This window comes from Trichosurus vulpecula, chromosome 1 (genome assembly GCF_011100635.1).
Source record: "Trichosurus vulpecula isolate mTriVul1 chromosome 1, mTriVul1.pri, whole genome shotgun sequence".
Classification (NCBI taxonomy): Eukaryota; Metazoa; Chordata; class Mammalia; order Diprotodontia; family Phalangeridae; genus Trichosurus; species Trichosurus vulpecula.
Window position 1 is genome coordinate 565,703,669 of NC_050573.1, and position 14,994 is coordinate 565,718,662.

At 39.3% G+C, this 14,994-nt stretch overlaps 1 protein-coding gene across 1 annotated transcript in view; it reads left to right on the forward strand.

The window, feature by feature from the left end:
• CDC14B (cell division cycle 14B) overlaps nucleotides 1-14,994 on the forward strand; it is a 142,020-nt gene that overhangs the window by 17,031 nt on the left and 109,995 nt on the right. Inside the window, exon 6 of the mRNA XM_036741882.1 lies at nucleotides 2,311-2,416. Coding sequence (XP_036597777.1) covers nucleotides 2,311-2,416 — 106 coding nt within the window. The remainder of the gene's footprint in view (nucleotides 1-2,310; nucleotides 2,417-14,994) is intronic.

Genomic DNA, 14,994 nt, shown 5'->3' on the forward strand with positions numbered 1-14,994 from the left:
CCAATCCCATCACTGATTGGCACAGAAGCTTTAGCCAGTGGCATTTTTCCAACCTGGGCCAGTTCTGCCTTCTTTAGGCAGTCTGGTGGCCTTCTTCTTCCAGGTGCTCACCATATTGGTGCCAGACTTAGTGCAGCTCCAGATTCCCAAACACAAGCTCGTACGCTAGCCTTAGCTCCCCCAGCAGCAGGGAATACAGGTCTACATCACCCCCCAGTTGTTTCGTAAGGGCTTCTTTGATCAAATCTTCTTCCATCTCAAAACTACAATGGCTTATTTTTTATTACTGTTTCCTCTCTGTAGCCTAAAGACAATACATTTAGGACAACAGAAAAAAACCCACTTCATTTGTATGTAACCAGACTCAGGTATCATATATAGAGAATCACAAACTTTAGAGGAGACGGTGACCTTAAAAATTATCTGGTAAAAGCCCTCTCTCATTTTATAGATGAGGGAACTGAGACCCACAGCAGTTAGGTCACGCACCCAAAGTCACATAGGTAGTAAACAAGGCAAGATCCAAACCCATGTCCGCTAGCTCCAAATCGATATTATTTGTGTTGGACCCCACGGCTTCACCATTCCTCTTCATGGTCTGCAAGAGATAGTGCCTTAAGGTTTTCAAAGTCGTGTGTGTGTGTGTGTGTGTGTGTGTGTGTGTGTGTGTGTATTATCCTCACAACCCTGGGGGGTAGGCATTATTTATAATTATCCCCGAAGCTAGGTGGTGCAGTGGAAAGAGCGCTGGAGTTAGGAAGACCTCCTCCCCCTGAGTTCAAATACATCTCCAGACCCCTACTAGCTGTGTGACCCTGGGTAAGTCACTTAACCCTATTTGCCTCAGTTCCTCATCTTTAAAATAAGTTAGAAGAGGGAATGGCAAACAACTACAGTATCCTTGGCAAGAAAGCACCAGACTGGGTCGCAAAGAGTCAGACATGACTGAAAAACGACTGAATTGAACTTAGAATTATCCCCATTTTAGAGAGCTAGTAAGTGCCCGAGCCAGGATATGAACTCAGGTCTTCCTGACTCCAGGTACAGTGCTCTATCCTGGCTTCAGTACTGATTAGGAGAAACCTCAGTAAAGAACCTAACAACCAACAAAAGCCATCCTGAGAGAGAAATAGCTGCATGTGATTATTCGCACATTTCTACGTGACTAATATAGCATTTTCACTCATTTTTAAAAAGTAGTTACAATGGAGTGATTATAATGGGATAAAGTTATATAAGACAATTAATCTGATATAAATTCAAATTCTGCCTTTTAGGGCTCCTGTATAATTAATTTAGTTTCATGGGAATGGAATGAAGAATATAAATTTTTGTTCTGTCAGTTAACTAGCAGGCATTTATTAAGGAGCCACTGTGCTTGGTGCTTATTATACAAATAACTGAGATAGTACTCACCCTCAAGGAGCTTACATTCTACCCGATAAGTAATATTGAATACAGTGATTTGCAAGATAGAGGAGGAAAGGCTAACAACCCAGGGGAATCTGAAAAGGCTTCTTGAAGAGGGTAACTCTTACTGTGGACCCTGAAGGGAGCAAAAGAGTTCCAAGAAAGAGAGATAGGGAGAGAGAACATTCCAACCACGAAGGACAACCCATGTAATGCCACTGAGGTAGGAGCTGATATGTAGGGGAACTCTAGTTAAGTATTATGGTTGACTAAAGATTTATGCTTGTAATCAACCCTGAAAGGTAGGATGGAGTCAGGTTGTGAAGGGCTTTAAATGTTAAACCAAAGCAGTGCATTTAGGCTTGTGAGTAAAAGGACTATGGAGACCTAGGGGTTTTGTGCCTGATTGTTTTAATCCCCTTCAAAAATCTTTCATGCCATGCTTGCAATGTAAATATTCCATTAAAGCAGTGTTTTGGAGTGGAACTTTAAAAATTAATTATTTACTCAACTATTTCAGAAGCAAGGATGATTTATACCCCCTCAACATCTGTATGTCATCCCTATATTCTGCCATTCAATCTGACCAAGCACTTGATTTGATTTGCATAATAAAGAATAAAACCCAACAGAAGGTTATAACTCAAGAATCTTTCCCCTGGGATCTTTTAAAGGATCATATATCACTCTCACTTAATGGTATTCCTTTGCATACTTTGTTGCTGTAATTAAAATTTATTAGAGCAAGATATAGGGAATATTCTATAATCCAGGTGATTAATTGTCTCTTTAGAGCAATTAATTAAAAATCTAAAAGGTCCCTCCATTCTATTATTAATAATAATAAATCTAGCAAATATACTTTATGTCACTAACTCAGTTTTTATTCTTCTGTTCCAGGTAACAACATCCATTTTATACATCTTGATAAGAATAGACTAGATCACAAGCCTATAAACTCTATTTTGCAGCTTGCAGGAGTTCAAAAAGTGAACTTTACAAATAAGTCTTTCATCATTGACGTATGATTTAGAGACACACACTTCTCTTTTCAAGACTTTGTTCTGGGCGGGATGGGAGCGGGGAAGTCTTTAAAAGAAAATTATGAGGTGATTAAGAAATGACCTATCCATTGAATAAAAAAGATACTATTTGTTCTTAATTTATTCTCAATGTCACTATGAAATATCAGAAATCTTTATAAGGCATTCTTTTTGTAGCAGCTCATAGCTCACACACTTCCATTCAGTTCACTTAATGCACAGAAAAATCTGTCCACTGGTCACAGATGGCAGACCACCTGTTCAGTCATCTGGTAGAGCCTTCTGCTTGAATATTAGGGGGACTAGATAATAAAATGTTTATTGTTCAACTCAACCTATTAATGGATAAATAGTCACAACAAAAACATGCTCAATTGACAGTTTTGCTATGAATTATTTCATTTTTTATTTTCTTTTTTTGCACGGGTTTCTTCTTATGACAACATAGAGATGTAAATTTTGAAAATTAAGTAATGTATTCAAGATATAGGCAAGTATATTTTTTGAAAGAGCAATGTTTCAAATAAAAAAATAAAAACGGAAAAATTTCTTATAACATGTAATAAAGATAATTAATCATAATCATAATGATTACAGAAAGATTATCCTTAAAGAGGCCAGACTTATTGATCAGCAGAGATTATGCAAAGAAGTGATGGAAAGTGTGCAATTTATCACTGAAGGATGCAAAAATTTAGCCATCTACTGGATAGAACACAGTCAGTAGGGTACATATACACCCAGAAAGTGACTGCCCTTTAGAAACTAACAGACAATAAATCCCAATGAATACAGATCTCCCAAAATATCCTTGAAGATTCAGTAGACAGACTACATGGAAATGATGACATCATTATAAATAGAACCATTTCCCACAAAAACCCAGATATAATATTGATCCTTAAGAATTTCACAATTTTAAAAATAAAAGTCTTTCTACCAAATACTCATAGTCTCCTAACGACTTGAGATGGTGTAACAACAGTTTGGCTAGCAGCTGTTGTGGGGTGTAAGACCCAAGAAGACCAGCAACAAGAGCTGCCAGCACAGGTTCTTTGATCTGCTTTACTAAGGAAAGTAACTTTAAGGGGCTAACAATCCCACTTCAATCCCACATACAAATATCATTCACTTAGTTCAGCACCCTGAACTTCAGAGCAAATACAAATAAATTACAAACATACATTAAAAACAGACCAAATACAAGCCAACATCTGGGTTAGCAAAGCCAGGGGACAGTTCTGAAGGCTTGCCCAGAGTCATGTGCCACTCTTCCAGTGGGTGGGAGCCCCCAAAAGTCAAAGGCCGACCTTGGATCTTACAGACCTGTCTCAGGGCCAAAGGGCATCACAAACATGTGACCCAAAGCCAAGGAAATCAAAGAATCCAATCAAAGAAACAAAAAAGGCCACTTGATCAGATAAGTGCTAAAAGAGAAAACAATCAAGTCCCACCTTAATTACTGGTACAGATGGAAAAGCTTTCAAAATATGGAGGTAACTAAAACCAAATGGGAACAAGGTAAAGCATATGTCATCAGGGCAGCTGGGTGGCGCAGTGGGTAGAGCCCTGGAGTCAGGAGGACCTGAGTTCAAATCCGGCCTCAGACACTTGACACACTTACTAGCTGTGTGACCTTGGGCAAGTCACTTAACCCCAATTGCCCTGCCTTCCCCCCTCAGAAAAAAAAAATTATATGTCATCCCTGTCCTCCTGCCTATGATTGGCTTTGTCCTAAAGGTGCTTTCCAGCAAGTCAACAGAAGATGTGCCAATATCCCAGTGATCTAATTCTGTTTTTGAAAAGCAATCATTTTTAGTCCACAAAACATATGTCTAGTACAGCAGCTAGCCGGGCACCACCACAAGGCAGCAGCCACTGAGGTGAGGGACTTCCTCTCACTGTTCTTTACCTTCTCTCGTAGTTTTCCTTGGGTTCATTGCACTGGGGCTGCCTGTCTCAATAGAGGAATGAGTTTTCAAGTGCTTCAGTTCCATTCCCCTCTCAACTGTCCAAATGGGCAAGTTGCTTAACCCCATTTGCCTCAGTTTACCCATCCATAAAATGAGCTGGAGACGGAAGTAGCAAACCACTCCAGTATCCTTGCCCAAAAAATCCCAAATGGGTCAGACATGACTGAAAAAATGACTGAACAACAACAAAAATATATCGTATTCTTTTATTATACTGTTTATTAAGTATTCTTTTATTATACTCTGTTATACACATAACAAATAGATACAATGAAAGAGTATGTGGTATTCTTATATGTAATAAAATCCTAATGTACATATACACATATATATATATATGGACATACACACATGTGTATATCTACACACACACATACATACACACACGAAAGAATGACACCAGGATAGTCACTTGTCCTCAGATCATTCCTGAACTCTATCAAAAAAGGTGAGAATGAGATGATAATAAAAAATAAAAGTGTGGTCATATATAGTTAGATATTGGCTGTCTTTCCCTTCAAATGTGAATTCATTTGTAGCTCCAACTAAGAACCTTGATTCTCCAGGCAAACCCAAAAGATGGCCTCAAATTAACTTTTTAAGAAAAATACTTTTGTTTGAAGGAAGGAGAGAAAGCTCGTTGGGATACCTCAAAACTCAGGACAGACTGCCTCATGGACACTTGCCCTCAGGAACAGAAACCTATAGTGAGCAAAAATAATGCTGAGATGCAGTTTTCTCCAGGGCAAAATATCATTTTAGTGACAGTGACACATATACTGTTATTAAAACGGTCGCACTGGCACCTCAGCAGCAAATCAGGGACCTGAGCACGATCAATTTATTAGTTAGGCTAGCAGTAACAGATGGACCAGTGGCCTTCTGTTGATGTCCAAAGACCCAGAGTGAGGATTGACCGGGTCTTCCTTCTGATTGGCCTGATAGTACATTATTTGGATGTCCCCTGGCCTTTAAAGGCAATTGGTAGACATTTTAATGTGGAGGTGGGTTGAGTTCTCAGCTCCTCCCTATTACTTCATTGTTGGGGGGAAGGGGGAGGGAGGAAGGGCAGGACTAATCCTCGGATGACAGGATTAGTCTGCAGCTGGGGAAAGTGCACTGGCATTCAGATGTGGCTGATTATTCATTCCCCTCTCTGACACTAAAGAAATGCTAGTTGCTTTTTGAGACCCAGCTGCCTCTAGCAATCTTAGCTAGGAAAACAAAAGCCATCTCAGGCAGGTTTCCTCTGGTTTGGTCTCCCCCTTGTAGGTTGTCACCCCTAATTCTGATAAAAGAAAAGCAAGGACAAGACACTTGTCTCCTAGGAAGGGCCTAGCCCAAACTAGTTCTCTGTTTATGGGGTAAAGAGAGGCTGGGGTCCCACTTGGGAGGGACCCAGCCTAAGCTGATTAACTAGGGATACCTTGGGGGCTAGGAGTGATCCCTTTACTAGATCACACCCTTCAGAAATTACCTCGTGAATTTAGAATGTAAAAAGTAAGGTCTGACCAAGTGGGGAAAAGGATGGATTTCAGATTAATGTGATACAGCATTATTTTAATTTTCTTCAGACCCCAGAACAAAAAAAACTTGCTTCTGGAGTGTTCTGCCTCTGAGGGAAAGGAGCTTGGTAGGAGCCAGGCTAGAGAAGAGCTTATGTTTGTTGTAGTAAAGCCTTTGGAATCTTACCTGAGTTGGGGTTGTGCTGGCCTTCACATCCATTGTAGCTTCAGTGTAAGCCCCTAAGTCATGTACACATAAGGCTCTTTGGCCTATGTTTTATGACAGGTTGAGTAACTTATATCACACCGGCCTCAGACTAGGGATGCATCAAGGATGGACTGCTCCAGATGGTTATAGGTATGCCAGAGAAGGGACAGTCTGTCCTCTGGGGACTCCATCTTATGCTTCAGTGCTACACCAACGACTCTCCGATCCTCCAACTCTGGTTGGGAGCCAGGGTGCCATAACAACTGTCACCTCCCTCTGCCTGGGTACATGCCCTTAAGTGCCCTGTTGGTTTGTGACAGATATCAGGGACCCAGGAACACAGTGTAATAGTTAAATTGGGAACCAGTTAAGGGAGTGGATATATCTGGGTCAACAGCATAATAATAGGTAATAATTATATAGCACATTAATGTTTATAAAGGTTTTTATAACCTTGAAAGTTACGTGCTATCATTATCCCCATTTTTACAAATAAGAAAACTGAGGCACAGAGAAATCCCTCCCTTTTTTTTTTTTTAACAGTAACTTGTCCAGGGTCACATAACCAGTAAATATCTAAGGCAAGAAAGAGTCAAGTCCTCAGCCCCAAGCTCAGTCCTCTCCATCTGTGATATTCTCTAACTGGTTAAAATGGAAAGGCAAAAAGGGTGATCTCTAGTAGTTTTCCTATTTTAACCAATTCTTGCTAGCTAGGTGCTCCCTTATTCATATATGCTGTGGAAGTAAAATTCTGTCAATTTCCTCTAAATTTCAATGCCTGAGGACAAAGCTTCCAATCTTACTGCCTTTGTTAAGCAAATATTTTGTTTATGGTATTTTGTTGCAAAAAAAAATATGGATTTTTATGTACATATTGATGATTTCTTTCTGTCTATAACCTCCTTGAAATAGTAGGATCTCTGGATCAAGGCTATGAATAACTTAGTAACTTTGCATAATTCCAAATTGTTTTCCACAATAATTATCATGCCTTTCTTCCCTTCCAAGAATGTTCTCCATCCTTTAGCATCTCCATACACCCCAGGATTGTTTTAATTTGCATTTCTTTAATTATTAATGATTTTAAAATATTTTTTCTGTTAGTGGTTGGATAGTTTGTGTTTCTTCTTTTGAAAACTTTTTTCTCTTTGGACCACTTTCTTGGGAAATGGCTCTTAAGGATGCAGATTTATGATAATTACTTCGAGATTCTGAGTATGAGACTATTCTGAGATATCTCATGCAAAGGTATTTCTCACTCTATATCTTTTTTCTTTTACATCATTGGTTTTATGTAAAAGTGGTTATTTGTACAAAGTTGTCTATTTTGGTTCTTATAATCTCTTCTTTCCTCTATTTGACTACAAATTATTTTCCTATCCATTGTGATATATCTTTTCCCTTTTCTGCTATATTTTTGGGGTTTGATTTTTTAATAACTGTAACATTTATCTACATAGAAATTATAGATTATGATATAAAGTACTAGTGTAAACCTCTCAACCTATCTTTCAGACTTATTTTGAGTTTTATCAGTAGTTCATGACAAATAGTATTTTCCCCAATAATTTATATTCCCAGTTTTATTTAATACTAGATTGCTATGCACATTTGTTTCTTGGTCTTGAATACCAATTATTTTCCATCAACCCATTTTTCTATTTTTATCCAATTCTAGGTGATTTTGACAACTTAATAATTCCTTTGCAATATAGCCTGAATACTGGTAGCACAAAGCCCCTCTCCTTACTGGTTTTTTTTTTCTTTGCATTATTCCCATTGATAGTTTCAGTCTTTTGTTTCTCCAAATGAATGTTATTATTTTATATTATTCTATAAAACATTTGATAATTGATAATTTGATTGTTAAAGTACTATGACTTCAAGGACAGTTGCTTTGTTTTGTCAAGACCTCTTCACATGTAATACTGCTTTGAGTCTTACCTCTTCCATTCTCTGCTTCAGGGTATCTCACTGCTTCATTAAAACATTTCCAACTTCTGTTCTATACCATTGATTCACTTTTCAATTTTTTTTTTAATTTCAATTTTGCTTCCTTTAATTTTCTCATTAAGCTTTTTAGCGACTCTGAGGGTCCTTGTGGTTGTTCCCTTGTCTTTTCAGGGATTCTAGTTGTAATAATTATAGTATTCACTTCTGAAGATTCTTCCTTGCATTCTTTTACTCCATTGTGTTTATTGATTTTAGGTGACCTTTTTTAGCTTACTTATTTCTGCTGTTGACTTTTCTATGGGGGTTTTCCTTGTGAACACCTCCATCTTTTTCCTTTCTTTTTAGTGTTGTTGCTTTTACTTTATTTGCTAACCTTTCTTACTGCTCTGAGATAATGAAGGGAGAGTTGATCTTAACCACAAGCCCTTACTCAAGACATCTTGCTACTGCTTCTGAATTGCTTTATTCAAAAGTGAGAATGCCACTATAATTGTTTTATCTGTAAATGACAGTTTTAATTAAGGGCAACACTGTAACTCAAAATTCTGTGTGCATTTTATACATGAAAATGCTGGCTTATATCTTTTACATGGTTGAATTTATGTATGAAGACACAGGTATACAATAATCCAGTTCTCTAAGATTTGCAGATAGCCCTTGCTTTGCTTTGTTAAGGTACAATTACAACGTGTAATATCATAGAACAACTGCCTACTTGTTCGGTAAAAGCAAAAGTATTGTAACCTGTAAAGGTTATTTACTAACAATACTTAAAATTTGAAATTTAATTTAGATCTCATTTTTTAAAGCAATTATTTTCCCCTATCAACTTGCAGAACACTATGTTGAGATTTCTGTTCACTCCTAATTGTTTTTAGAATTACAATGACCTGAATAGAAAGTGGAACATTGTAGATAGCATACTATTGATTCATATTTGTAGGCAGAAATGGGAAAACATATATTTATACCTTCTATCTAAAGATAGCAGCTTCTATCTTTATACAATTCTTCTCATGGCTCTTTTTTAAGGGACAGGCCTCTTTTTGTATTGGTATTGTGGAACTTCACCGTAGATGAAACGGCTTTCAGCAAATGTACATTTATTGAGCACCTACTGACTGCAAGGCACCAGGCCAGGCACTTGTAATACCAATCACAGCAGCATACCTGAGGACTGCTGCTATGAATAATTTTAAGGGTCTAATCGCATACTATAATGAACTCTATTCAGAACTTAACATTGTTCAGTAAACTAAAGCATAACATTCATAGCAACATCTATATAGAAAAAAACATATCATTACATATGTATGTATATATGTATGTGTGTATATATGTACATATATATATGAATAAATCGTAACACTCAGTATGTCATATGGCACATAGTATATATCATTGCATTCAGTAACATTCCCCAAAATACTTGTTTATACAATCAGGGATCCCAGGCTAGGATCTTCCCTAGCATAACACATCAGCATATATCATTGCATCCTCAAAATCAGGGGGCCCAGGCCAGGGTCTTCCCTAGCACAACACATCCCCAAGGGGTAACAGAAAATACCATACCATCCACCCCTAGTCACAGCAAGAACAACCTCCTTAATCAATACAAAGGGTCCAAGTAAAGTCCTCTTTTATCTTAACTCGAGGTTGACTTCCAAGTCCCACAGCTCTTCCTCTGTGGGCTGACTGCTCCCAATTCTTGCCTGGGTTCACACTCAGGCAGCTTTCTACTCTTGCTCCTTGTCTCAGCTCTATGCTCTTCCTGCTCCTGCGTGATAGCAGGCTCCAGGGGCTCCTGTTTCTAGGAAAACAAAGCTTAATAGGGCTACAACAATATTTATACACATTACCAGCACCATCATTTCAATTCACTTTAACAGCTCTTAAAAGGGACTTAAACTAAGCCTCCTTCCTGTGGATGGGTCTCTATTCTTCAGCTCAATTCACTCATAAAGACCAACAGACAGGACTTCTGTGTGAGAAATTAGCAAAGACCAACAGACAGGGCTTCTGTCCGAGAAACTGACACAGACCAGCAGACAGGGCTTCTGTCTGAGAAACTGGCACAGACCAGCAGACAGGGCTTCTGTCTGAGAACCTGACACAGACCAGCAGACAGGGCTTCTGTCTGAGAAACTGGCACAGACCAGCAGACAGGGCTTCTGTCTGAGAACCTGACACAGACCAGCAGACAGGGCTTCTGTCTGAGAACCTGGCACAGACCAGCACACAGGGCTTCTGTCTGAGAAACTGGCACAGACCAGCACACAGGGCTTCTGTATGAGAAATTAACACAAACCAACAGACGGAGTACCAACATCCCAAATATTCTTTCTGTTAGGTCTCCCCACAAGCAAGTTCCCCAGGCAAATTCCTCCCTCTGCCCACTCATGCTAGCTTCTCTCTGTCAGCTCTGCCTCTTACTTCCCTCTCTTTTTCCCTTTTTTTGGCATAACTACTCCCACACTGGGCTCCACATGACTCGGGCTCCACGTGACTCAGGCTCCATGTGACTCAGGCTCCATGTGACCTAGGATGCACCACAGCTTTGAGCTGGGCCACAGCTCAAAGCAGGCCCTATCCCATTAACATTCCATTCCATTAACATTATATTAAGCACTCAATGTGTTACAGAAACAACTCCAAAATAAAAAAACAGCAAAAAACCCCACTTTGCTTGCTGTTACAGCACTATAAGAAAAACAAGTGTAAAACATAGTCCCTGCTTTTACATTACTTGCTGTCTAGTTGGAGAATAAAAACTCTATATAAGGATTCATAAGGTGGTAAGTCAAATTTAAAGTATAAAGGTAATGACGTGTGTATAGTATACATATGTGGCAAAGGCAACTCACAACTCCTGGTACTACAAAACCTAGAAGTCCCTTATCTCTTCAGAGTCCTCATACATACTCCCTGCAGCTTAGCACCTCTGCTGGGACTGTTGCCCATCTGTGCTCACAAGGTCTTCTCCATAGTCAGCTCTGTTCCCTACTGCTAGAGGTCCCATTCTTCAAAGCTGCTTTCCTTCCCTACATGTGTATTTATCTGTGTCTGTTTCTGGAATATCTACCTCTTTTCACTGCTAGATTCAGTATCTCCTACTGGTTTGGTAGCTCCCCTTCAAAGACATATGGTTCATGACCCTTGTTTCTGTTCTCTCTCACACTCAAACTCAAACTGCTAGATGGCTTGCTTTTTTTATATAACATGAGCAAGTTAGTCAATTGCTCTATTTCCTGTGTAGTGTCAGTTCCCTTCATCCAGTGGCCAAAGCCCTATACTTGTCTCAAGTTTACAAAGGAACTTCTTTATGAATTATTGTGGGGTTGTAGTAAAACTTAGTATTTCTTTTATTTACACGTCTTCACACGTAGGGCTTTCTGTGGCTATATCAGCACAGGTGGTGGTAAGAGAATCACCTTTCCTCATGTAGATTACAATAATAGCTAAATAGTTCAATCTATGGGAACCTTGCTTACCTGTTTCTTTTTCTTTTCTCATACCTTTGGAAAGGGCAGAGGAAGTGAGGGTAATAAAGCATCTAGAAATTAGAAAATGGCAATATAGTAGTAGAGGGCAGCTTGGTGGTGCAGTGGATAGAGCATCGGGCTTGGAATCAGGAACTGGAGTTGAAATCTGGCCTCAGGTATTTACTACCTGTCTGACTCTGGGCAAGTCATTTAATCCTGTTTTGCCTCAGTTTCCTCATCTATAAAGTGAGCTGGAGAAGGGAATGGTAAACTACTCCAGTATCTCTGCTGAGAAAACCCCAAATGGGGTCACGAAGAGAGTCAGACGCTGCTGAAACCACCGAACGACAATAGTAGTAGAAGATAACGGTTCCCAGAGTTCTGTGGGTCAAAAGCTTGTAGCTGACAGATACTAAACAAGAGACTGCTGAAAGAGGCAGGAGGAAAGTGGGAGTGAAAAAAGCGTCAATATACTTGGACCCTATCACTAGGGATAATGGAAATACCCAGCATCATGAGCTTTCCTACCTACAAGAGCTTAAAAGCTGGCAGATGAAAGAGTTGGCGATCTGACCGTTGATGCCAATACTGAAACCACTGAAATTTCTAGCGACCCTCTTAAGTTGACCCCACTCCCCATTCTAGCCGCAGAGTAATTACCAAAACATCCCCTTTTGCATTGGTATGTTTTTGGAGGGGATGGAGATCTGACTTACTCTGGGGAAAGTAAGGCAATTCTAACTGGGAATTCAAGCTGTGATTACTTTCTTTTGCTTTACTGTTCAGTTCTGTAATTAGTAAATGTTATGATTTTTCAATGACATTGGGAGCCTAGGCTTGCCAGCAGATGAGTCAACTAAATATCTTGGTAGCAAGCTAACTAAATGAGTTCCCTGGTGCTTTTAAATCTAGGTAGACCAAAGTGGGTATTAAGTATTGAGAACTTCCATGATGGGCTTGGATCTGACACCCAGATTATACCATGCTTGATAGTTGACGAAACCCTTTTCTCTCTTAGAGATACATTTGATCAATTGAATTGAATTCCAGTAATGAGAGCAGTATCTTCTCCAATTTACACATAAAATCATGGCACAGGAGGATGCATTTCACATACCTAGGAAGTGGTGAAACCAGGACCAGAATTCAGGTCTTTTGAATTACTAATCCAGGTCCAGTCACCTTATGGACTTCCAATATATCCCAAAGACACCGAGAAAGGTTAGAAGATTGTTGCAGGGGAGTGGATGCAATATGATGCGGTCTGGACGAGATAGGTAACAATGGCAATGGAAAAGGAGAGAAGAAGGGAAAATAAAATATTGTGAATAGACAATTGACGGGACTTGGTGACTAATGGGATACAAAGGTCAAGGGGGGACAAGTCAAAAATGGCCCCATGGTCTCTAGCCTGGTTGACTAGAAAAAGTAAGGGTATCACTGACAGAAATGGTAAAACCACAGAATCACAGAAAGTCAGATTTTGCTGTTAATCTCAAAGACCATCTAATTTGATTTGTCCTATAATAAAAATAAGAATTCTATCTTTAACATCCCCAGGGAGTGGTCATCCATTCTTTACTTATAGGAAACACATCACCTTCCGAGGCAGCACATTTCACTTGGTCTGCTTTGAACAATTACAAAGTTTGTCCTTACATCCAACCTAAATATGCTTCTGCAGCTTCTATTCATTGCTATTAGTTCTGTCCTCTGAGGCCAAGCACAAGTCTAATCACTATTTCACCTAACAAGCCCTTTAAATACTTGAAGATATCTACCATGTCAAAGTTTTCTCCTCTCCAGATTAAACAATCCAATGGCTTCAAATAATTCTCATTTACCATGGCCTATAGTGTTCTTGAATCCTGAACAACCTTCCCTCAAATGCAGCATCTTGTCAATGTCCTTAGTAAAACATGACAGCCAAAATATCACATAATACTCTAGATGGGATCTCACAATGGCAAAATAAAATGAGTGTGTTACTCAACTCAAAGGGGCAGTCAGTTTTGGGCCAAAGAAATGATGGGTTTGGTTTTAGACAGGTTGAGTTCAGAGTGATGGCAGTACATCCAAGGGAAAATATCCATCAAGCACTGGAGATGAAGATTTGTAAGCTTCCCAGATGGAAGTAATAAATAAAATTGTGAGAGTAAATGAGCTTTCTTAGAGAGAAAACCAGAGTGCCAAGGACCAATCTTTGGCCTATATCCACATCTAAAGGATAGGACGAGGAAGAGGAGCAAGCCAAAGTGGCAAAAAAAAAAAAAAAGCAGCAAGGGAGGGAGGAAGAGAACCATAATGATATCTTTTAATACTCTAGTAACCCAATGAGATGCACTCAATGATAGAACTGCCTTTTTTTTAACCAATTTTTTATTATAGTGAATAGATTTCACTAGAGAGAGCAGTTATTGTTTACCTCCCTCTACTACATTCATTTCTATAATATTGATTCTACTACTGCAACATCACCTCAGGTCATCGCTGCTCTTTATTTCTTACAAATTTATGGCACATAACCTCAAATGGGTTCATGCTATGATTGCTAATCTCCTTCCTGATCTCATTTCCCCAGGCTCTTTTCTTTTTCCTTTTGCCAAAAACCATTTCCCAACACTTCACACTTACTACCAACTGTCCTAACCATATCATAGAGGGCTTCAAAATATTTTTTATTTTATTGGGAGGCAATCAGGGTTTTAGGTGACTTGCCCAGGGTCATACAGCTGGCAAAGTGTCTGAGGCCAGATTTGAACTCTGGTCCTCCCTGACTTTAGGGCTGGTCCTCTATCCACTGTACCAACTAGCTGCCCCCACATATAGGGCTTTAAATGCCATGTTGAATTGCAGGAACGATTAGGTGGCATGGTAGACAGAGCACTGGACCTGGAGTCAGGAAGACCTATGTTCAAATGTGGCTTCAAATAATCCCTAACTACAATGTTGGGAAATTCACTTAATCTGCTTCAGTTTCCTTTCCTATAAAATGGGGATAATATAACACCTACCTCCCAGGACCATTCTAAGGACCAAATGAGACAATATTTGGAAAGCACTTTGTAAACCTTAAAGTGATACATAAACACTGGCTATTACTACTGAGGAATTTTCTTTCTATCCTAGAGACCTGAAGATTTCTGAGCACGAGAGCAACATGGTCAGACTTGTTTTCTTTTTTATCTTTTTATCTGTAAACTCCCTGCAGGTATTGCAAATGTCGCGCATATTGTATAGTAGAAAGAGTGGTGGATTTGAAGTCAGACATCCTGGGTTCAAATTGCAGCTCATCCACTGACTATCTGTGCTACATTAGGCAAGTAACTTTGCCTCTCTGAGGACCCCTCTCCATTTGAAGAAGAATGTGGACCTTTTTGGTGGGGGTGGGTGGGAAGTGGTAAACAAAATACTCTC